General features: G+C 40.4%; 1 protein-coding gene across 4 annotated transcripts in view; it reads left to right on the top strand.

Annotated features, from left to right (window-relative positions):
* The first annotated feature begins 8611 nt into the window (after window positions 1-8611).
* Window positions 8612-25020, top strand: part of RASAL2 (RAS protein activator like 2) — a 359574-nt gene continuing 343165 nt past the window's right edge. For 2 of the 4 annotated variants that reach the window (XM_078078022.1, XM_078078024.1), the window contains exon 1: window positions 8612-9643. In XM_078078022.1, coding sequence (XP_077934148.1) covers window positions 9442-9643 — 202 coding nt within the window. In that variant the 5' untranslated portion in view covers window positions 8612-9441. The remainder of the gene's footprint in view (window positions 9644-25020) is intronic. The other 2 variants (XM_078078023.1, XM_078078025.1) reach the window with 1 other exon arrangement.

Raw genomic sequence — 25020 nt, forward strand, 5'->3', positions numbered from 1 at the left:
CAGGGCTTGGAACTCAGCGTCGAGGAATAAGACAAAGAGATCGATAGATTTGAATTCTCATGAAATGGAGAAATGGCCCCTTTGCTGAATCACAAACTTGGAAAGAAATTTTGTTCTAAATAGGCTTGTTGCTACCATTTCAAACACAGACACACAGAGCAGAAGACATGGCTTATGAACTGTCCTGTTGCAGCCCTCATCACATCTCTTTTTTTTAACATTTTATTTTTAAGGGATGCCTGGGTGGCTCAGTCTGTTAAGCGTCTGCCTTCAGCTTAGGTCATGATCCCAGGGTCCTGTGATAGAGTCCCACATTGGGCTCCTTGCTCGGCTGGGAGCCTGCTTCTCCCTCTGCTTGTCTCTCTCTCTCTCTCAAATAAATAAATCAAACCTTTAAAAAAAAAAAGATTTTATTTTTAAGTAATCTCCACACCCAATGTGGGGCTTGAACTCATAACCCCGAGATCAAGATTTACATGCTTTACCTACCGAGCCAGCCAGGTGCCCCACATCTCTCTATTTTGACAGAAACTTTATCCAATTCGGGCACCAAAAAACATGCACCAAAGTATAATATTTGAAACCCATCTCTCTCATCCCCATAATTCTTAGTCACCAGTTGGAAAGGAAATGCTTCTAGTCCTCTATCCTCTCTCTCTCTCTTTTTTTTAATATTTAGTTTTTTATTGTTATGTTAATCCCCATACATTACATCATTAGTTTTCGATGTAGTGTTCCATGATTCATTGTTTGTGCATAACACCCAGTGCTCCATGCAGAATGTGCCCTCTTTAATACCCATCACCAGGCTAACGCATCCTCCCACCCCCCTCCCCGTCCTCTATCCTCTCTTTTACCCTTCTCCCCTTAATGGTTTAGTACTTTCTCACTTCTTCAGCTTATCACTATGAATCCCCTCTTTCTCATCTCTTGTGTCTGTCATTGTTAATCATCCTTTCCACTGACCCACCTGGAACCATCATTCCATTGCAAATAAAATACTTTATATTCTTAATATCTCTTCTTAGAAGTGTACTCTCCTTGCCTTGAATTAAGGGGCCTACTTCAAGGCTAAGATTTGCCCTGCAAATTCCTCTAGTTGGGGCTGTTTATTCTCTTTCTTCTGCTGTGAGGTAGAGGAAGTCAGGAAGCAGGGGGTGGCATTTGGCTGACCGCCCAATGCTACTTCCAGACCATCACTCTTTCACTCTCTTGTAAAGGCTCATCCTTCTCTTAAGGATGAGCTCCACCACTCTCCTCCTTCCTGCCACTAACCAACCTCCTGGTTGCTTTCTTTCATTCTCCAAAGCCCTTGAGACTAAAATCACAGCTGCCCTCTTCATCCCACCTCCTACCATCATCCTGGAGTTCAATAACTTAGCTTCCAATTTTTGTAACTCCTTAACCCTAGTGATTTTGTCCTCCATTCTACTTTAGTTATCTACTTCCCAGGACCACCTTCCATATCATGTCATCACTCAGACACTGCACCTCTGCAATCTTAAATTCCAATGGCCCACTTTCTGACTACTAGCTTCTAAACTTCTAGCTCCTCCCTGGTTGTCTTGCTAAGGATGTCCAATGGGGAAATGACCAATAAAACTTTCCAGATTTCTTATTCTTTTTTTTTTTTTTTTAATTTTATTTATTTATGGGGCACCTGGGTGGCTCAGTCGGTTAAGCGTCTGCCTTCGTCTCAGGTCATGATCCCAGGGTCCTGGGATTGAGCCCCGCATTTGGCTCCCTACTCAGTGGGGAGTCTGCTTCTCCCTATCCCTCTGCCTGCCACTCCCCCTCCTTGTGCTTTCTCTCCCTCTTTCTCCGCTCTCTGTCAAAAAAAATAATAAAAATCTTTAAAAAAAAAAGAGATTTTATTTACTTATTTGAAAGAGAGAGCACACGCGTGGGGGAGGGGGCTAGGGGACGAGGGAGAAGCAGGCTTCCCACTGCACTGGGAGCCGGATGCAACTCAGGGCTTGATCCCAGGACTCTGAAATCATGACCTGAGCCGAAGGCTGACACTTAACCGAGACACCCAGGAGCCCCGATTTTTTATTCTTAATACTAGCAATCAACCCCGATCAATAATGGTGAGACTTTCAGGTGCTATGATGGTCATCTTCATCCATGTTTAGATGACGGGCAACTGGAGATATATTTTGGGAATTTTATGTCTTTGCTCACAAGAGTCTTAAATAGGCTTTGGCTGTTATAATCGGTGTCTCGACACCTTGATTATACCAGAGGCAAAATGAAAATGGGCCAGTATAGCCTTCATAAGTTGACCAATTATAATATTGCTCTCAGGGTAGTATGAGGACAGTGGAATCACTCTAAAAATCTCTCCTTTAGAATAATTTGGCTTTTTTTTTTTTTTCTTATTGCATCTTTTGAGGACTCTAGAACCACAAAGCTAAGGAAGTGATCATTTTCTTTGGCTAGGGTGAAGTAAGTTGGCCTTTCTATAGTTACTAGAGAAACACAGAAATTAATTTGCTAAAGATTATCCTCTTCATAGATTGTGTTAGTTAATAGATGGTTGGTACTGTGTATTCCAGACAGAGCTGGATTACTCAAAAGATGTGTTTAGAACACTGGCAGAAGTAGGAACACACAGAAGCACGTACAACATTTTTAAAAGTTTGAAGTTTGCCATTTCTAAAACAAGTTCTGTAGTGGTCATCACTGAAAAAAATCAGAACTTTCTTGCTCTTTCTGACACTTGGCAAAAAAATTTTTTTTAATTACATGGGGTGAGGTGGGCACCTTATTATTTTCAGTGTTTAGGACCTCTAAAGGTTTTAATTAGGCACTGATGTCAGGCGCTCTTGTGGTTCCATCTGAGTGTTTTTATTCTTTTTGCATTCCTGTAGTTGAATGCTGAGGTGAGGTCATTATTTTGGAGGAGTGTTTGCCAAGAAGAAATGACTGGTGGAGGTCTGTTTGTCTCTGGTCCGTTCCACTGCTTTCCCAAATGATACTGTTATTGGTTGGTACAAATAGTGACCTCCTCTTAGGGGACATGGGTCTGGTATTAAAAACAACAACAACAACAACAACAACAAACCCAGGAAGATTCCTAAGCTTTTCTTGTACTGATGAATGCCTACGATCAAACATTTTCTAATTTATACCACTCTCAAATGTTGCTGGAGGAGAGTTAGTGCTCCTTATGCTCTCTACATCAACCTCAGTTTCCCCATTTAGAATACGCTCTTTCTGCCTGACCTGCTTCCAAACTTGACTCATGCCCTAGCTTGGTTTTTTATCCAACTTCTTTGTACCCAGAATACAGTGAAACAAATGGCAGTCACCCAACCACTTGAGGCTTGCTGTCCTATGCTCTTGAACAAAGAGACTGAGAAAGAAACAGTTCCTTTGAAATTCAGACCTCTGCTAGAGAATAGGGAATATGTTCTCCTTTATCGCATTAGATTTTGTTTAAGACTCAGGATGCAGGATGCTCTCTTGATGAGGGACAGACAAGGTTGAAAAGGGGAACATACTGAGCAATGAGGAACAGCTGAGAGCTACAAAGATAGGGCTGTGCTCATGTATAAATAGAAATGTTGCTGCTGCCCTGATGAATCAGACCAGATGTTTCTCTGATGTCTCTGTTTGGTCCTTCGGTTTAAAAAAAAAAAAAAAAAAGTATAATTTTGCTAAAATTATATGTGGGGCCAGGAATGTGGCACAAATGCTTTAAGCTTAAATAATATGTAAAATAATGAAATTACTTTACTGAGGAAACCTTTATCAACAAGAAAATTATCCAGTTAGAGGACAGAAAGGAGCAGGAAGCAAACAATCTGTTGATGGGGTTGATGCATTGGGATTCAGGAGCTCTGAATTCTGATACTTCTTCTGTCACTCGTTGGGTGACCTTGGGCAAGTCATGTCATTTTCCTGGGTCTAGGTAATGTTTCTTTTTTCTTTTTCTTTTTTTTTAATGGGGGTGGGCAGGGGAGAATGGGGGTTGCATGTCTGGGATCACTGAATTTTTTTTTTTTTTTAAGTGTTTTTTGCAGCCCCAAACATTTATGAACCCAGCCAGGTTTTCTTTTTCAGTTTAATTTCTTGCTTCCTGGCTTCTGGTTTCATTGAGGGGTTGATATGTGAAAGACACCATGGGGGATGAACATGAATAATGCAAGCCCTCTGCCCTCTAGATGCTTATGACCTAATAGCAGATATTAGAGTTACACGGAGGACTGTACCATAATATATACATGGGTGGTTCCAGCAGAAAGACAAGAACAAATGCCATGAGAACTCAGAGGGGGCAGAGATCATTGCCAGCTTGGAGGATAGGAAATGAATTGCAGGAGGAGGACACTGGCATTAACCTGGGGAGGAGAAGGGGGGAGCTTGAAGGTTGGCAAGTTTTTAGCAGGCAGAGGTGGAGGAAAGGCCATTCCTGATATCAGAAACAAGGAGAGGTAAGGAGCAAGGAAAGTGCTGGAAGTATTTGGGGAATAGTGGGCCGTTTGTGTTGGCTGGTCACAGGCAACGGGGCAGGTAGGGATGGGGGCTTGGGACCCTATTTGGTAGGCCCTTTTAATCTTGGTAGAATATACGTTTTACTTAATAGGTAGCAGGGAGCTGTTTTTTGAGCTTGGACATGACCTGGTCTGAACTGAGCTTTAGGATAATTCACTTACTGCAGAGTGTAGGATAAACTGGAGGTGGAAAGGCCTCAGGGGAAGGAGGACAGCTACAAAGCTAATGCTTTTAGCATGGTGAAAGCTAACCAAGCCTGCGTTAGAATGGCGTCACTAGGAACAGAAAGCAGGGGTTGATTTATGCTAGGGTGGAGGAGAAGACTGAAAGTAACTCCATGTTCAAGCAAGTCTGAGGTAGAACCTACCAGTTCCACTGAACATAAAAAGGATCCACAAAGGGAAGGGTGTTTGGGCCGAGGACAGGGGGAGGGAGTTCACTTTCCATGCACTGAGTCTGAAGTACGGGAAGCATATCTTAGTGGAGGTGTTCAACATTTACAGACTCCTGACCCGACCCCCAGTCCTGTGGATGGGGCTGGGGAGGAAGATCTTAAAGTCAACATTATCCAAGTGAGAGTTGAACCCACAGAAGTGAATAGATGACCAGGGAATTGGAGACAGAGACAGGAGCAAGACGAAGACGGACAACAGAATCTCAAGAAATGTCTAAATTCTTCCCTTACGATGAACGGGGCACGGTCAGTGTTATAGCGTATAATCAGAAGAGTGCTGCATCATTGTGTCCAAGGGGAAAGAGAATATTGAAAGGGAGCAGCTGGTGAACCACACTTTAAAGGTTGCATTACTGCTTGGGGGATTATCTGCTTAGAAGTGGTGTCTAGAGAGCCTAAAAGGGACTGGCTATAAGAAAATAGTTAAGACCATTGTGATGAGGGAACCTCTTATGTGTGTGTGTTTGCTGACAGGTGAACAGAGGAGAAAATTGAACGCGTACCTAGTCCTCAGTTTGTGATAGCCAAGATTCCAAATCCTTGTCTCTCCTTAATACTGGCATCTTTCGAATCTATCAAAAATTCATATTATGCTACATCACTTTTATGAAAGACCTATATTAGTACCTGTTTTCATTGACCCAAGGAAATCTGAAGAGGATTTTCACTGTATGAAAAAAGGAGAAAAGCAAAAATAGCGTTCAGCGTTTGCAGTGAGCCCTTAATACAGGCAGTGTGCACCCTGACCCGTGAGAGTGGCGCCCCCAAACTCCTTCCCCTGGAACTACACTCAGCATCTCAGCCTCCAGCCACCATAGCTTTGAACTGTGTCTGTGAGCATCTGTGCTTATCTTGATTTATTTTGTGCATCCGTTAACAAGATGGGTCCTAGGGTATCTGAAAAGCCTAAGAGAGGTTATTTTTTTGGGTCTGGGAATGCTCAAAAAATTTTCCATATAAATCACTGGTAAGTGCTTCTTTGCTTTATGCCATTTCAGTTTATGAAAGCTTTCATAGGTATGCTCTACTTTAGGATAGGGACAGGAAACCTGTATTGGTAATATGTACTCTGAACCCAAGGCCTCTTTCTTTCTTTTGCAAATCTCAGCCTTTGTTTTTCAGCCTGTTACTTGGGGAATTTATTAGTTTTTTCCGCCTCCGTAGTTCCCCAATTTTAGTTCCCACTTGTCCTGGGGCTTGGGTTTGATTCTTGGAATTGAGTTCCAACAACAATAAATATGTAGATCACCTCTGAGAGCTTAGTGTCTGAAACTCTAGAGGGAGGAAAAGGAGGAGGGGTAGGGCAGGCTGGGAAATGAGACTTTAGCTCTATTGTAGTTCACACACAAAGGCCTGTTTGCAAACTACAATGTAAACTAAGACTTTATCAGCCAAGGATTTATGTTCACATTAAGATCTGGGATTACACCAGGGAGATACCCCTGGTATAAATCTAAGTAGGATTAACTGCTTCCCTGCAATGCAAATTGGCTTGTCACTGGTGTTTGTTTTTTCTCCAATATTTTTCATAAGTGACAATAATTTTTTTTAAAGATTATTTATTTATTTATTTGAGAGAGAGAGAGACTGAGAGAGCACAAGCAGGGGGAGGAGCAGAGGGAGAGGGAAAGCAGACTCATCCCAGGACCCCGAGATCATGACCTTAGCCGAAGGCAGACACTTAACTTACTGAGCCACCCAGGCACCCCTTAAGTGATAATAATTTGCAAAAACCATGGAATATTTGCTTTTGGCTCCATAACAGTTAGTACAACTCTACTCACCCAAGGGGGGAAAATAAAAACCTTAAGGAATCCAGATCCCTCAATGAATTAAAAATTTAGGAGACTAGGGTTTTAATCTGTCTACTAACCATCTATTTTACCTTAGGTAGGTTGCTTAATAGAATTCTATGCTTCAATTTTTTTCATTGGCTCAATGATGATTTAAAAAATACTGGTTCTGCTTATCTCAGAGAACAATTGTTCAAGTTGTGAACTATTTTCTCTTTAAGTTATAAACATTAGATAAATTCCAGACATACTATTACTTAGGCATTAGATAATCACTGCAGCTAGTCTGGGGACGGATGGGAGGTGAAGCAGGGACTGGGGATTTGGAGAGTCTAGATGAAGAAAGGATTACTGAGAGCTTTTTCTTCAGCTCAACGATGGATGACGCCATCAAGAAAATAAGCTTGAGAAACAAACCTCTGTGAATGTTTCATACACCACTCCTAATGCTGCTTTGAGATAATTGCTTGGCTAAATAAATTCCTTACATATTGACTAATAAAGAGTGCTCAAATTTGTACACCTGATGCCCATTATCCACTTGCTCTCTGACTTCTGTTACCATGACTTCAGCAGTAATTTAGTATAAATAAAAATGCTCTAGCTCTGTTTAGTGCTGGGTCCTGTAATCTCCCAGCTTTGTTACCTTCCCATGTCCACTCAAGCACTGAAGAATATGATGATTTATCCTTGGAAATCTGACTACGGAGTCAGATAGTAAGAAATCGGGGATTTAGATATCAGAAATGATCACTCCAATGCATCACCAAACCATGCATCAACAAGCTCAGTTACAAAAGGTTATTGAGGGAACAAAGTTGAAATAGACATTATCATTGAGACATTACAGACCTATCTGTACTGGTGGTTGATTTGCCAGGTAACCTGGCTGTTCCTCAGTTTCCTCAACCATTAAACAAAAGGCAAAATGAGATTATCTTGAAGGTCACTTCCTGCTTTGAAATACTATTTCTCTAAACAGTTTGGAGAAAATTACAAAATGCATTCTTATAGCTCTTGATAAGCCCAAACCACATACCAGGATGCCACAAGACCAGAAAACAAAAATATCCCCTTGTAGACCAGTCTCTGCAAATTAGGAAGAAATGGGGGGGGGGGATGCCCCCCATGTGCTAAACAAAAAAGCACCATATACTTGTGGAACTCCTCTATTTTAAGCAGCATGTTCAAGAAACATTGTTGGAGACCTACTATTGGAAGGCACTGTTTAAGTTGTTACTTTTCGGTTTAAAAATTATTACCACTTTGCCAGCACTCTCTTTAACCTGAACTAGTGAATACTGCCTTGGGTGGGCATAAAATTAAAGCCAAGGTCAAAGGAGACAGTCTCCAAACAGACCAAAAATAAAACGCTTGTGACATCATTAGAGGAAAAAAAGCCAACATAATTGCACAAAGATCAAAGGCAAAAAAAGAGAAACATGTTTGGTTAATACTGGGCTTTTGAGCATTTCTTGTGCTCGCAAGGCCCGTCTATCCATCCACACCACACTTCGTAACCATGCTATTCTAAACCGATGACAAGTCCAGCTTCGTCGCGGACAGGGCGCAAAGCGCAGATCCCACAATCCAGACCCCGCTGCCAACTCTCTCCTCTGGGAAGGAAGGAGGCGTTTCCCTTAGGGCAACTGTAAAATAAAGCAGCCTCTCTAATCTCTTCCTCCAGTAAGAAAGAAATGTCGGTCCAAATAAATGAATACATAAATAGCTACATGAAGGGTAAGAGGTGAAAGAGGGGAAGGGAAGCTCTTTTCCTTTCTTTTTAAATTTCCCGCACCCCTTTTCCACCCCGCCTCCCCACGTCGTCCCCACTTTCAGCCGCAGCTCTGGAGACCCGGACCGCGCGCTGCTGGGCGGTCGGGTAGAGGGTCTTTAGAAAGTAGGCGGGACTGGCCAGATGAATAATTCGGTGTCCGATTTTTCCTGCCTTCGGTGGCAGTTCCTCCTCCGCTTCGTTACTCGATTGCACACGCGGCCCGGCCCTCGGCCCTCGATTGCTCGGGCCTATCACCCTGGGATGCCGCCTGCCGCCGCCGCGGCTGCCGGGCTTGTGGGATCGGTGGCGGAGCCGGAGCCGCGGCGGGAGCCGTGGCCTGAGAGTTAGGGGGGCGGGCCGGCTCATTCCTGGGGTGGGGGCCGAGGACTGGCGGGCGAGAACCCGGGGCCACCGCCCCCCTTCCCTGAGGGAGCGGACACTCCGAGCCTCGGAGGCGGCGGCGGCGGGAGCCGGTCAGAGGGGGCGGCCCCTGGCGGCGACGCCCCCAGCCCTGCCCTGCCCTGCCCGGCCCCACTCCATCCCCAGCCCGATCTGGCCGCGAGAGACGCCGGCGGGCGTTGAGGAAGGCGGCTCCGCGGGGGCAGGCGGGCGAGCCGCCCCTCCCGGGTCCTTCCACGTCCCCTCCCGGGAGGGACCCACACCTGAGCCCGGACCCACCCCCGGCCGGGGCCACGCTGGATCCGCCTCCCGGCCTGGGTCCCGCCCGCCGGCTGCAGGTGGGCTGCAGCGCCGGAGCCGCGGGCAGTGGGCGGCGGGGAAGGAGGTGAGCCGCGTCCGTGCCGGCTGACGCTCCGGTCCTTGCCCCCGCCGCTGCGCTCTCCTCCTCCCTTTCCCGCAAGCAGGGCGCGGAGTCGCGCGCCCGCCCCGCCGCCGCCGCCTTGTCCCTCTGGGGCACCATGGAGCTCTCCCCGTCGTCCGGAGGAGCCGCGGAGGCGCTGTCCTGGCCGGAGATGTTCCCAGGACTGGAGTCCGACTCGCCGCTACCCCCGGAGGAGCTGGAAGCGGTTGTCCCAGTCGGTGGGGCCGTGGCTGGTGGCATGTTGGATCGGATCCTTCTGGAGTCCGTGTGCCAGCAACAGAGCTGGGTCCGGGTGTACGGTAAGGACCACAGACCATCCTAGAGGCTGGTGTTTTTGCTCTGGCTGAAATTCATCCCTAGTCTCAAGTCCTATTCTCAGTCCCCATCCATTCTGGGTCAGTTTACCACATCCCTTTTTGTTCTGGCATGCGTTTCTGACAAGTTTCTCCAGGCTGGCGCTTGAGTAGAGATGTCATTCAGTATGGTCTTTGGACCTTTTCAGACACCTGCAGGAAGTTTAAGGTGGAGTTGAGCTACGCAGACTTAATATATTAGGTGATAACTTCAAGGGAACTGTCAACCGATTTCAGGGAGGTCTGATGGAACACACAATGAAATCAAGCGAACAGAGTTTCATTTCTTTCTCTTGAGTGAGGCAAGGCTGGAAACTAAGATACTATGAAATAGCTTAGCAGTGGATAAGATAATAAAATAAAATAGAATAACCAAAAATATTTATTTGGTGGGAACAGACTAATCTATAACCTCTTTCTGAACCTCATTCTCCTAAAGGCAACCACTTAGTCCAAGGGGTGTGGATTGTGTCAGATTGCACTATTGTTTCTGGTTCTCTTTGTAAAGTGACCGGGTTGCTACTCAGCAAGTTAAAAGTGATGAACACACTAAAACTTTCCCTTTCTGCATTCCTAGCAACCACCTCTTTAATTAAAACTGAATGATGATATTCTATTAGGGTGAGCTTTGTGGCAGCATTAAAACCATGCCAGTTTTGAAAACTCCTAGCCCAAGGATTTATAGCCTGGAATTCAGGACTGAGCTGTGGCTTCCCAAAATATTAAAACGTCAAGATGTTTATCACTTAACTCACGTGAACACAAGACATTAGTGATGTGGCTGAATATAAGAGGGCAAATTTGAAGCACCTGGGATCAAAGACAGACAACGTTAAGATGTTATCCTCCAGTCATGTGCATCTAAGCCTGTAGTGATCAAGTACATTATGCTTTTTTCCTTCAATCTTCCGAAGAGGGTATATGTTTACTATTCAGGAGTGACCAAGGCTTAGAAGTTACCTCTCTGGATAGTTCAGTTGATTTCAAGACTTCAAGTCCATCACTATCAGAAAGATCACAGAACAAGGAGTTCAGAGATTTGAGTTTTTGTCTTGGTTCTGCCAGTAAGTGGCTATGTGACTTGGGGTAGATCAGGTAACTTTTTTTTTTAAGCCTCTGATTCTTCATCTGTAAAATTAACGAATTGGATTAATAATCTCTTAATGGCCCTTTCAGTTTTAAAAATCCTGTAGTTCTTATAACCAGTTCTTAAGGATTTATATTTGTACCATTTTATATTTTGCTTGATGTTTATACGTGGTTTTTGATGTTATTCTAAGCCCCTGAAAGAATTAAAGCAAAGAAGTAGGAGATGATGCAAGGTCACCCAGTTCATTCTCAGCAGATTAAAAACTTTAGTGCCTGATTTACCATCCACCTGCCGATCCCAGTTACCCGATAGCTTATAACAAAGGTTGATGAGAACCTGAAAATGAGCTTGAATTAGAGTATATTATAGTTACGTTTTCCCATCCTATCCTTTTTATCCTTATACATTTCTTTGGCACATTGTTTTTTACATAAAGTTAGAGATAGGCCATGTTACTGCAAGAATATATTTCAGTGTCCAAAACTATTCTGTTTGGGTATTCCAGACCTAGCGTAAATTACTGTTCTTTGCGTGTAACCCATAAAAATATGTGCATGTTTTTGTTGTCCATTTTTAGGGGTAGATTTGTGAGGGGTATGTATACGTATATACACACACGGATATGTGGGTATTCTTAAGTATATATGGATAAATATACGTACATATATTCTCTTCTCACGCACATATGTACTGTGCATTTCAATGTCAAGTTGCAGACTTTCCACTGCATTGTAACTTTTTTGTCTTCCCTATCAATTAACCAGATGTTTTTATTTACTGTTTAGTACTACTACTTTCCTTCCTCTAAGGCCACTCATCCTGGATACTCCTTTGTTGTCTTTAGTTTGATGTAAATATTCCAAAACTATCTGAATGATTCTTGGCTTTTCTGTGTCCTTAGCTAGTTTTTAAGTTGCCTATTGCATAACTCTTTGAAAAGCTTTGAAGTAAAAATAATAATAGAATGTAGAAAATCAGTTTGGGGGCGCCTGGGTGGCTCAGTCGTTAAGCGTCTGCCTTCGGCTCAGGTCGTGATCCCGGGGTCCTGGGATCGAGTCCCACATCGGGCTCCCTGCTCGGCGGGAAGCCTGCTTCTCCCTCTCCCACTCCCCCTGCTTGTGTTCCCTCTCTCTCTGTCTCTCTCTCTGTCAAATAAATAAATAAACTCTTTATAAAAATAAAAAATAAAAAAAAAAAAAAAAGAAAATCAGTTTGGAAAACACTAGTTCATTTTTGGGTTTTTTTTGTTGTTTACTTGTTTGTTTTGTGTGTTCACAATTCTGATTGTTTTGGAACATTTAGGTTCTTTTACACAATTTAAGGAGACTTTGATGAGTGTGGTCTAATGTTTTTAAAAGAAATTCAGAAACCTAGTCTAGAGTATACAACTGGGGATTGAGAACCGGGGTTTTTATTCTTTCTTTGCCACAAATTGGTTGTCTAACTTTGGGTAAGTAATTTTAACTCTGTGGCTCTAGGTTTCTACATAAAATGTAGAATCTGGACTAATTGGTATCTGTGGTCCATTTTAGCTATAGAGTTGTCTGATTTTGTGGCCTGCCCTATTATTTTACCTACAACTTAGCCTACCAATTCCAGTCTGACTCTTGGGGACAGGCTTTAAGAAAGCCCTTAATGAGTTTAAATCATGATTGTCGGGGGCTTCTGGGGAGGACTTTTATCAAAAGGTCAGTGAACTTAGTTGTGAAAGCAGGAATGTTGAGGGCAGATGTATATTTGTTTGGAATGTTTTGACAAGATAGGAAGGTGGGGGAAAAGGGGATCTTGCTCAGGTGAAGCTTATTCAGTTTTGAGCACTAACCTGAAATAGCCATGTGGATTTGATTTGATTTGATTTGATTTGATTTGATTTGATTTGATTTTTTTTTTTTTTAAAGATTTTATTTATTTATTTGAGAGAGAGAGAATGAGAAAGAGCACATGAGACGGGGGAGGGTCAGAGGGAGAAGCAGACTCCCTGCCGAGCAGGGAGCCCGATGCGGGACTCGATCCCGGGACTCCAGGATCATGACCTGAGCCGAAGGCAGTCGCTCAACCAACTGAGCCACCCAGGCGCCCCTGATTTGATTTGATTTTAAAGATTTTATTTATTTGACAGAGAGAGACACAGTGAGAGAGGGGACACAAGCAGGGGGAGCGGGAGAGGGAGAAGCAGGCTCCCCGCTGAGCAGGGAGCCCGATGCGGGGCTCGATCCAAGGACCCTGGGACCATGACCTGAGCCGAAGGCAGACGCTTAACGACTGAGCCACCCAGGCGCCCCCACCATGTGGATTTTAAAAGGGTACAAAGTAAGGAGCTGTATTAAGTGCTCCTGGCTTCTGGCTATGATTCACATCCTCTACCATATACTTACGTTTTTTTGTTTGTTTGTTTGTTTATTTTCAGGTCAAGAGCTTTTATTTTTTAAATATTTTATTTATTTGACAGAGACAGCGAGAGAAGGAACACAAGCAGGGGGAGTGGGAGAGGGAGAAGCAGGCTCCTCACCAAGCAGGGAGCCCGATGCGGGGCTCGATCCCAGGACCCTGGGATCATGGCCTGAGCCAAAGGCAGACACTCAACCGATTGAGCCACCCAGGTGCCCCTACCATATACTTATGTTTGAAATCAACAAGCAAACAAGTAAACAAACGGCAATAACACCCGCCCCCAACTGAATACCTTAACAGAAACTTTTGGAAATAATATTTTATTAGTTTGCCTCATGAAATTTGAAGACTAGGCACTGTTTTGAGTTTGCTATCGACTATTTTGTTGATAAAACATATATTTAGAGTTTTGTGTATTGCCAGGATTGGAAAACTTTTTCTGGAATCTGTCCGAGCTTTATAATAGGTAGATGTATATTTAGAACACAAATGCCTATCATTAAGACATAGCTAAGAGAAAATATGCTGCCCTGGCCTTCATTTTCTTTTAGTTGTAAAATGTTTCATTTGTTTTATTACAGTTTTATAATAAGTTGTGCCCATGCCCTGTCAAGACTATAAAATGTTTGATACCAGGAAGTCTGTCATGTTTGTCTTTTTATTCCTATCTTGCCACCCCTTCATTGTCACCGTGTCTAGCAGATTGGTACCTTGCTCATAGTCAGTGTCTGTTGAATGTTGATCCATGTGTCCTTTGACCATCCAGATCTCAACCTGACTGATTGTATGGGTGGCAGAGTAGCTTAAACAAAGGCATGCCACAAACAGCTAAATATGGATGCAGAATCCAAGAGCATCAAATGCAGAACATTTTTCAGATATTTATAGCCTCAAAGCAAAGTCAATTGGCTGAAAAAGCGCAGCAGCCTAGCAAAAGGAAACGGGAGTGGCAAAGCCAGCCTCACTGTCTGTGCTTTCTGGTAAACAATGAGAACATTAAAATTAACTACTTTACCATGAATGGACGGCAAGTGCAGGACACTGGGAGACATTGAAGATGCCAGTCTCTGTTAGTGCCTGCATTGGAGCTTTGGAGCCATCAGCACAACGGGTCTGCGAGTGTGTGCGCAGATGTGCCCTCGGATAGCTAGAGGGGAAATAAGTTATCACACTAAAGTGCTCACCAAGCAGTCATATGGTTTTGATTTTAATAGTATAAGCAGGACTTACCTAAAATATTCACTTAATAAAATAAATAACATCAACATTATTGCTTAGCGTTAAGCTAGTATATAGCTCATTGTTTATTGATGACTGATAGGGATCTGCTGGAAATTTTCCAAAGGCTGGTACTATTTCAGCAAGCAGAACAGAAAAAGAATTAATCATACTGCATCATATACCATATAATTCTAGAAATGTGACAAATGAGAATTTGGTAAGAATTTCTCATGAACTCCATATGAGTTGATGGGGGACAGTTTTCCCTGTTTGTAGTAAATAGTTTTGCTTATGTTTCATGAATTAAGACAAAGGATGAGATAGGTTTCATTGCATTTTTATTTTTATTTTTATTTTATTTTATTTTTTTAAATTTTTTATTTATTTGAGAGACAGAGTGAGAGAGAGAGCACAAGAGGGGGTAGGGTCAGAGGGAGGAGCAGACTCGCTGCTGAGCAGGGAGCCCGATGTGGGACTTGATCCCGGGACTCCAGGATCGTGACCTGAGCCGAAGGCAGTCGCTTAACCAACTAAGCCACCCAGACGCCCCAGGTTTCATTGCATTTTTAGAGAATATGCCTCTATATTTACTTAAAACACTGTAACCAGTAACAAGTCTAAGAAGTTGTTTCATTTTGGTGCATATGAAGATGTCACTAATTTACTGGCCTTATAAGGAATGTTCTTAACATAATTAACTTTGAATATTCTCAGTGAATCACTCATTCTTACATGTCTTAAATATGTACCCCATGCTTGACTTCTGTTTTGTATTAATGTGTGGATGAATGAAATTGTTCAAGTTTTGTGTGCTCTAGCTACTTGATTGCTTGAAGAAAATCAGTGAACGTGTACTCAGTACATCCCAAAACATGTTCATGTTACTTAAGTGTTTTAATTTCCTCAAATACTATACATTGAACTTTTATAATGATTATTAATATTTTAGCAATTCTTGGGATTGTAAGCTTGAGTTCAGTACTTAGGATGTGGCATTAGCTTTGAAGGTTGATACGTTAATTTCTCAATACATTTTATGTACATTAGGAGTAGACAGTTGTTCACTGAAACAAGAGAGAACTATCAAGAATGCCTAGGAATATACTGTTTATTTTAAATTATATTGATTTCAAATAGCCCCCCCTTTTTTTTCCTTTGAGAAAAAATTAGTATATCTCATTTAAATTGTGTGTTCTGTTAATGTTAGAGACATGTACAATTTCCTTTATCGTATCTTAGTATTTTTCTACCCTCTATCATGTTGGTCTATTGCTATTTCATTTTCAAAGAATGAAAATATTTTTGAAGAATAGAACTATACATAATCTCTTTTCCATAACCATTAAGACTAGAGTGCTTCAGAATTCAAAATTTTTTTGATTTTAGAAAATATGGTGTGTGTGTACACACACAGTGACATAACCCCCTTAATGGAGCAACATCCAGGAATCAATCATATTAATACTCCTGTAGTTAAGTAAAAATCCACACTAAGTATGGTTTAAGACTATAAATAGTGTTATGTCAGTGAGGGTCAGATTTTACTGCTAAACAAGTTATGAAGAAAGTGTTTTCAGAGCTTTTTGGATTTAGGAATTAGAGGTATGGAATTGAGGATATGTACAAATTTTCTGACATAAATAATGCAAAGTTCTAGAATGCACCTGTTTGAGAATAGTTCACTTATAAAGAGTGCCTTTATCTTTTCTACATCATAAAATTCAGTGCATGTACTTTAAAAAATGATGTACAATTGTGTCTTATTATGTTGAATGAAATAAATTTCTCTGATTTGCTAAGGAAAAAAAGGAATTCACATGACAAAGCACATAGGTTTTACTGAGATTACTAAGGAAGTGGTGGCAGGGCAGTGGTTTCTAATGCTTTCTTTCATTAGAAAGAAGGATGAGGTAAGTTGAAGCAGAGGGTTTATGTAATTGTTCTTTGCAGTTGCTCTCTTCAGTGGCACAGAGTGATTTGATCACCTTTTAAAGTAGGTGAACCACAAAAAAGCATTCAACTAATGCCTGAGTTAATCCAGAAAAAATTCAGTTGTCTGCTCCCTTGTCCCTCCCTATTGGAATAACTTTTAAGTAACAGGAGAGGTGTTTGGTCTTGTTAACCAGGAGGAGGAGTTTGAAGTGTGCTGAGGGCACTACTGAAATTGCTTCACCCTGTCTTGGCAGAGGGATAATTGCTCTCTGATGTTTGTAAAAACCCCTTTCTTCCCAAAGGCTATCAAGTGCTTCACAAGACCTGTAGGTAGAGAACCCCTTACAAATTTAATGTAGCTTATTTTCTAATGAGAAGGCAGCCATCAAGAAGTACCTGATATGCAAGTGGTAGAGAAGAAGATGTGCTGAGGTCCAGGTAGTAAGTAGTGTTAGTGGGTCTGCTGTAAACAAAATTAAAGTTGAACCCTTGAAGGCATGACAAAACTTCATTTGCTAGGCTGTGATACAGAATTTATCATCTTATCTCTATAGCAGGTTTGGATGTTAGGAGTCAGAGTTTTGCCTTCCCACCAAGTGTTGGTTACATTAATTCATTGCCCGAGTCTCCTTTGCTCATAAGAGTCCAATTTAGATCCTGATTGCATTCTTATGCCTCCATAAATTGTCTTCAACATTGCTCAAGTTCTGTCCATATTGTGTCATTTTCAGTAGGCTTTCTAAAAGTACCCCTTACCCGACTCCTGAGTTGAAAAGACTGGTAATACTTGCAGATACTGTTTGGGAGAGCAAAAATTTACAAAGGAAAATATTTGACATAAGGCAAGAAAACAAAATTCAAAAGAATAGTGTGGAAAGTTAAAGAAAACTTTAAAGTTGATAGTCCTAAATATTTTCAAAACAATCCTTTAAGTTACCTCATTGAGGAAACTGGATCAGGAAGTTTAGCTTATTCCCAAAATTGGAGACAAATTCCACAGTTTGTCAGGATTAGAACTCTAACCTCAGATTCCTCAGCCTCCTGTTTTAGCTTCTAGATCTTACTGCTTTCCCTTAGGGAGATGGCCTTTCAAAACTGAAGGTCAGGAAAACTGGACAGTGAGAAATACCAGATTGTTAGTTTCACAGTCTTTAAGGGAAATGCTGGAAGTACCATTACCTAGGTAACAGAAAACAAAAATGGACAAAACATCCAGAAAGTAGGAGGATGAGAATAATCTCATAATGTGATTGTTAAGAGGTAGAGCAGAGGACAGATTAAATATTTTTCATCTCTAAATTTTTTATCCATAAATTCTTTATTCTGTAATTGGAAGTAATGTTTTAAGGAAATTTGAATGTTTCATTTATGATGCTTAGAAACCTGGATAATACCTAATAAGTTTCTGCCTTTTTAAATTTCTGACCTCTCTGATTCATAGCATTAAAAAATTAATACCTTTTTTCTTATTATGAGTATAATAGTGCTTAATGAATTTGAATTATAGGAAAAGCCAAAGAAAATTAAAGTCACCTGTAATTACACCTCTCAGATATAACTGTTCTTTTAATATTTTGTTGTATTTTATCCTTGTCTTTTCTGTGCAAAAATTGTACTTTTTTGTATGTATTTGGTATCATTGCATATTATTTTAAATCCTCCCTTGTTTCTAACAGTGTATTTTCTTAGGTTTTTAAAAAAGTTTAAAACTTTTTCAAATATGTTTTTATTTTTAAATTTAATTAAAAACATAGGTAAACATTTCCATCTTTCAATATTCAAAAGACATAAAAAGATATTCCGTGAGATCTCTGTCACCCCTCCTCCATACCCCTCACTTACCATCTGGCAGGCAATCATTGTTCACTCCACACAATCAATAAATGTTTGAAATTCTTGTGTATGCTCGCATACCTATTCCCTGCCCAGAGAAACAGATAAATAGATATGTAAAAACTCCACCAAGAGTGGGGTCCAAGAAATTTCGTTCACAAAAATGTAAGGTCATGTTTTTTTCAAGGTTAGTGAATGGACTGGAGCAGGCCCGCAAAGGAAGTTGGCTGGGAGTTCTGGGGGTCTGGAGCCAGTTGTTAATTGCTTTATATCTGAATTGATATTATCATAGTTTTTACTGTGTATATTGCTTTTTTCTCCTTTTTTATACAAATGATAACCCGTTAAAGGAATTTATCTGCACCTTGTGTTATTCCTGCCTCACATCCCCTCTCTCTACACACTTACTAATATATTTTTGACATAGTTTCCTGTCAGTTTGTAAAGCAGTTCCTCATTCTTTTTGTGGCTGCATAATGCCTGAATGAATCATAATTTATTTAACCAGTCCCCAAGTTTTGCTGGTACAAGTGATAATACAGTGAATAATCTTGAATATAAGCCATTTTGCTTGTGTATGAATATTTTTGTAAGAAAGTTCATAGAGTCGCTAGGTCAAAGATATGTGTACTTGTAATTTTGAAAGATATTTCCAGATTGCTCTTGTTATAGGTTGTAACTATTTCTATTTTGCCAGCAGTGTATGAGAATGCCTATTTCTCTACACATAGGGAATTATCAAGAAGTTTTTAATATGACAATCTAATTGATGAAAATAGTTTTAAATTTAATTTTTCATATCTCTTACATTGATTGTCTTACAGAGCCATTTAAATACATCCTTTTCGGTGAATTGTACATATCTTTTGCCCATTTTTATTGGGTTGTTGGATCTTTTTCCTAGTGATTTGTAGGAACTCCTTATTAAATAAGGAGGCTTTTATCTGTAATGAGTTGCCAGTATTTTCATTTGTCTTTTCTTTCCCTCTCTATAAGAAAATTATTTTCATGCAGTTGAATGTATCCGCTCTTTTATGGCTCTTTGTTTTTATGTTATAGTTAGCATGGCCTTTCCTATTCTGAGGTTATAAAATAATTCTTCCATGGTTTGTCAAGTACTTCTTTGTTTTCATTTTTTATACTTAAATCTTTGATCCATTTGGAATTCATCCTGCTATAAGGTATGAGATACAGATACAATTTCATTTTTATTTTTTTTTTAAAGAATTTATTTATTTATTTGACAGAGAGAGACACAGCGAGAGAGGGAACACAAGCAGGGGGAATGGGAGAGGGAGAAGCAGGCTTCCCGCGGAGCAGAGAGCCCGATGTGGGGCTCGATCCCAGGACACTGGGATCATGACCTGAGCCGAAGGCGGACACTTAACGACTGAGCCACCCAGGCGCCCCTACAATTTCATTTTTAGAAAGATGGCTTTCCAGTTGTCCTAACACCATTTGTTGAATAACTCATCTTTTCTCCACTGGTTTAAGATGACTTCTCTATCCTTTGGTAGACTACCATTTATATGTTTTGTTTCTTTCAAGATTTTCTACTCTATTCTGTTGGTCTGTCTATATTGATGTGTCAGTATCACACTGTTTTATTACTAAGCCTTTATAATATGAAAACATAATTTGTTAATGAGTATAATTTAATATAACTTATTTAACCAATATCCTATTTTAGACATTAACATTTTCCCAAATTTGTATATTAATAGTCTACTGATTGTCTTTGTGCACAAGTCTTTGAATTGAACTTCTCACTGTTCCCTTAGGCTGAATTACTAGAAGAGTATATCTTTATTTTTTTAAGATTTTATTTATTTATTTGACAGAGAGAGACACAGCGAGAGAGGGAACACAAGCAGGGGGAGTGGGAGAGGGAGAAGCAGGCTTCCCGCCGAACAGGGAGCCCGATGTGGGGCTCGATCCCAGGACCCTGGGATCATGACCTGAGCCGAAGGCAGACGCTTAACGACTGAGCCACCCAGGTGCCCCGAAGAGTATGTCTTTAAAGGCCTGAGACTTGGTACCAAATTGGTGTGACCTTCCTGGAAAGCAATTCCTACCACAAATATATGAAATTATGGCCCGTAATTTAAATCCTACTTCTGTATTGCTACTTTCAACATATTGAAGTATTTTTGCGTAGCTTTCATATAGTGCCTTAAGCATTATTTAGCACGTATTAAAAGTCCTCAGAGTTCTAATGCTAATAACACTGCCCTTCAAAAAATGGAGTTTTTTTTTCCAGTGGTATTCCTTTTCATTAATGGCATATTTCCAAATGAAAGAGGGAAGGGCATGAGTATAGAGTCAAAGCAGTTGGTCTGCTAAGGGTCAAATCCATGACCGTGGCTTTATTTATACTATGTTAGAGTCCAACTGAAATAACCTGACATAGACACATAATGGTTCAAATACTCTAAGAACATAGTTGGTGGCTTTCCTCTCAGCTCTTGGTGTCCTCCTTCTACTCTTTGTTTCTCAGAGTATTAAGAAGGAAGTGACATTCATGAAAATTCTTTTTTTTTTTTTAAAGATTTATTTATTTATTTGACAGAGAGAGCACAAGCAGGGGAAGCAGCAGAGGGAGAGGTAGAAGCAGACTCCCCGCTGAGCTGCGGGGCTTGATCCCAGGACCCTGAGATCATGACCCGAGCCGAAGGCAGATGCTTTACCAACTGAGCCACCCAGGCACCCCCAAAATTCTTTTGAACATGTTTTGAATATAAGTTCATTTAGTTTTAGCTGGATGAACAACTAAGGTGTATGTCTTATATAGTACTGTGTTAAGAACTGAGGTTTTAGCATGGGTTTAATTTAGGTATATTCTAGGGAGGTTTATTATGTCACACAAAGCCTAATTCAAGGAATGGCAACGAGAATTAACATTAATGACAAAATTAACTGAAAATCTTTTCTTCAGAAAAAAAAGGGTAGGAAAATGAATTAGACTCTGGAAAATCATAGTTTATATAGACAACCAATTAACCAAATTTTCTTTTTTTTTTTTAAGTACTTTTTTTAGAGCAGATTTAGATTCACAGCAAAATTGAGAGGAAGGTATGGAGATTTACCATATATTCCTTGTCCCGACATCTGCATAACCTCCCCGCATATCAACATCTCTGGCCAGAGTGACACATTTGTTACAGTTGATGAACCTACATTAACACGTCATTATCAGGCAAAGTCTGTAGTTCATACTAGGGTTCACTCTTGGTGTATAAATTTTGTGGGTTTGGACAAATGAGTGACATGTATCCACTATTTTAGTATCATACAGAATCAATCAATCTTTCTTTTTCTCCTTTCTTTTCCTTTCTTTTCCTTATATTCTTTTCCTTCCTTCCTTTCTTCCATCCTCCTTCCTTCCCTCCCTCCCTTCCTTCCTTTTGATTTTATTTTTTAAGTAATCTCCATACCAACATGGGGCTCCAACTCACAACCCCGAGATCAAGAGTGGCATGCTCCATTCACTGAGCTGCCAGGTGCCCCTCCTACAGAATATTTTCACTGCCTTTATCCTCTGTGCTCTGTTTATTCATCTCTTCATATCCCCTACACCCTACCCCATGGCAACCACTGATACTTTTACTGTCGCTATAGTTTGCCTTTTCCAGAATTCTATATAGTTGGAATCATACCCACATTTTCTTTTATCAGTTAGCTGTTTTATTTAGCATGTATTATATAATCATAAGCTTGCCTTACTAAGTCAGAAAGGAGCAAACTTAGAAAGGAACAAAGTAGTTTAACTTTTGACAATGATATAGAGCAGTTTGGAAGTGAAACTAGGAATCCTGTACCTAGTTAATATTTGTGGAGGCTTGTAGGAAATTTTGTTTAGATTAAATTTGGGCAGGATATAAAATATAAATATCTTGCTCCCATGATTCCCTTAGGCTTCACTACATACAATTCTTTGTATTTGTAAATTTTTTTTTTTTTTTTAAGATTTTATTTATTTGAGAGCAAGCGAGAGAGTCAGTGAGAGAGAAAGAGAGAACATGGGCAGGGGGGAGGGTAGAGGGAGAGGGAGGGACTCAATCCCAGAACCCTGGGATCATGACCTGATCCAAAGGCAGACGCTTAATGGACTGAGCCACCCAGGGGTCCTGTATTTGTAAACTTCAAGAATGCCTCTGAATGAGGAAACCCAAGGCCTTTATAACGCATGTTCCAATTTTGAAATGGGCTAGTTTTTCCCAGGTGGTTGGGGATAAGTTTGTAGCAACAAACAGACCTTGAAAAAGATGGCCAGGACAATACTAACAAAAGACATGTTTTGATATCTAAGAAAAGACTCTCTTTAGTATTTTCTGGTTTCATAAAAACTTCATAGTTTTCCTTTTTATAGACATGAAGATTTATATGACTATTTTTTAATATAGCTTGATAACATGGTTAAGAAAGAACAGCATCATCTGTGGTGATTCCTATTTTTTTTTTTTTTTTTATTTGAGAGAGAGAGTGAGAGAGAGAGAGCACAAGAGGGGGGAGTGGGAGAGGGAGAAGCAGACTCCCCGCCGAGCAGGGAGCCCGATGCGGGACTCGATCCCGGGACTCCAGGATCATGACCTGAGCCGAAGGCAGTCGCTTAACCAACTGAGCCACCCAGGCGCCCTGTGGTGATTCCTATTAAAATAGAAAGGTAATCCAGAAGATTTGATAGGGCCATATTTCTTGCTGTTTTGTTTAAGTCAGAAAGTCTTTTTTTTTTTTTTTTTTTTTTTAAGTCAGAAAGTCTTAAGAGGAAATTTTTAGTTAGTTGCACTTTAGGTTATGTTTTTTTTTTTTTTAAATTTTATTTATTTATTTGAGAGAGAGAATGAGAGATAGCACGAGAGGGAAGAGGGTCAGAGAGAAGAGGGTCAGAGGGAGAAGCAGACCCCCCGCTGAGCAGGGAGCCCGATGCGGGACTCGATCCCGGGACTCCAGGATCATGATCTGAGCCGAAGGCAGTCGCTTAACCAACTGAGCCACCAGGCGCCCCTTTAGGTTATGTTTTTGGTATAAATCTTGATTGTCAGGCCAGAGCGTCACCTTGAAGAGGTGTTACTGTGTTATAGCTATTGGCCAGTAATCTTTCTTTTTCTGAAACTTAACTAACAATGATGTTTCTCTTATATAATCAGTAATGTTATTCCATTTACTTGTAAGCATATTATATAAAATTATGTTTTTACAAAATTGCTTTTTTTCCTGCAATCTGAAATAGCCTGTTTTTTTTTTTTTTTCTTTCAACAAATTTATGAAACATGGTAAGTCTTTATTTTTTGGGGGAAGTAGTCATGAAATAGTTAATGCTTTAAAGATTCTTGGTGAAGTAAGATTAGAATCTGGGTAAGGTTGGAATCAGTTCCAATCCAGTACCTTTTTTGTTTTTTTGAAAGATTACCCTATCTTTATTATCTAAGTTCATAATTACTGTTTCCAATTTAATATATTTGTGTTAAAATGTATCACAAGCTGTTTAAAGTAGCATTTTAATTCTTTTCTAAGTTGTTTTAGAGTTTAGCAGTAGGTCTTATTAATGCTCTCTGCCTCTTTCAGAGTTATGTAGTTAAGAATGGATATCGAGTTCTTCTTTGGTGAACTGCAGCAATAAAAGTGAAAATGCTTGATAGAATAACCAGTAGATTCTTTTTGTGTGTGTGTGGTAAAATATACATACTAAATTTCATTTTAACCATTTGTAAGTGTACAATTCAAATACAGTCCTGGGGCACCTGGCTGGTTCAGGCTGTGGACCATGGGACTCTTGATCTTGGGGTTGTAAGTTTGAACCCCACGTTGGGTATAGAGATTACATAAAAATAAAATCTTAAAAAAGTTATTTTTATTTTTATTTTATTTTTATTTTTTTATTTTTAAAGATTTTATTTATTTATTTGAGAGAGAGAGAATGAGAGAGAGCACATGAGAGGGGGGAGGGTCAGAGGGAGAAGCAGACTCCCCGCCGAGCAGGGAGCCCGACGAGGGACTCGATCCAGGGACTCCAGGATCATGACCTGAGCCGAAGGCAGTCGCTCAACCAACTGAGCCACCCAGGCGCCCAAAAAAAAGTTATTTTTAAAAATACAGTCACAATGTTGTGTAATCCTCAGCACTATCTATACTCAAATTATTTTCATTATCCCCAACAAACACTCTGTACCTGGTAAACAATAACTGTCCTTTTTCCCCTCCTGGTAACCTCTATTCTACTTCCTGTCTCTATGAATTTGTCTATTCTAGGTACTTCATACAAGTAGAATTATACAATATTTTTCCTTCTGTGTCTGGCTTATTTCACTAAACATAATGTCTTCAAGGTGGCATATATCATCCTTGTAGCTTATATCAAAATTTCATTCTTTTAATGGCCAAATAATTTTCCATTGTAAGTATATATAACAGTTTGTTTATTCATCTGTTGGTGGATACTGGGTTGTTTCCACCTCTTGGTTATTGTGAATAATGCTTCTATGAACACTGGTGTGCAAATATCTCATTGAGAAGTTGCTTTCAGTTTTTTTAGATATGTACCTAGGAGTAGAATTGCTGGATCTTATGGTAGTTCTGTTTAACCTTTTGAGAAACAGCCAGACTTTTCCCCAGTATCTGTACCCTTTTATATTCCTACCAGTAATACACAAGGGTTCCAGTGTCTCCACATTCTTGCCCACACTTATTTATTGTTATTTTCCATTCTTTTTGATTCTAGCCATCTTAGTAGGTGTGAAGTGGTATCTCATTGTGGTTTTGATTTTCATTTCCCTAATGATTAGTGGTGTTGAGTATCTTTTCATGTGTTTATTGGCCATTTTTAGATTTTATTTGGAAAACTGTCTTTTCAAATCCT

This window comes from Halichoerus grypus, chromosome 7, assembly GCF_964656455.1.
Source record: "Halichoerus grypus chromosome 7, mHalGry1.hap1.1, whole genome shotgun sequence".
NCBI classification, from domain to species: domain Eukaryota; kingdom Metazoa; phylum Chordata; class Mammalia; order Carnivora; family Phocidae; genus Halichoerus; species Halichoerus grypus.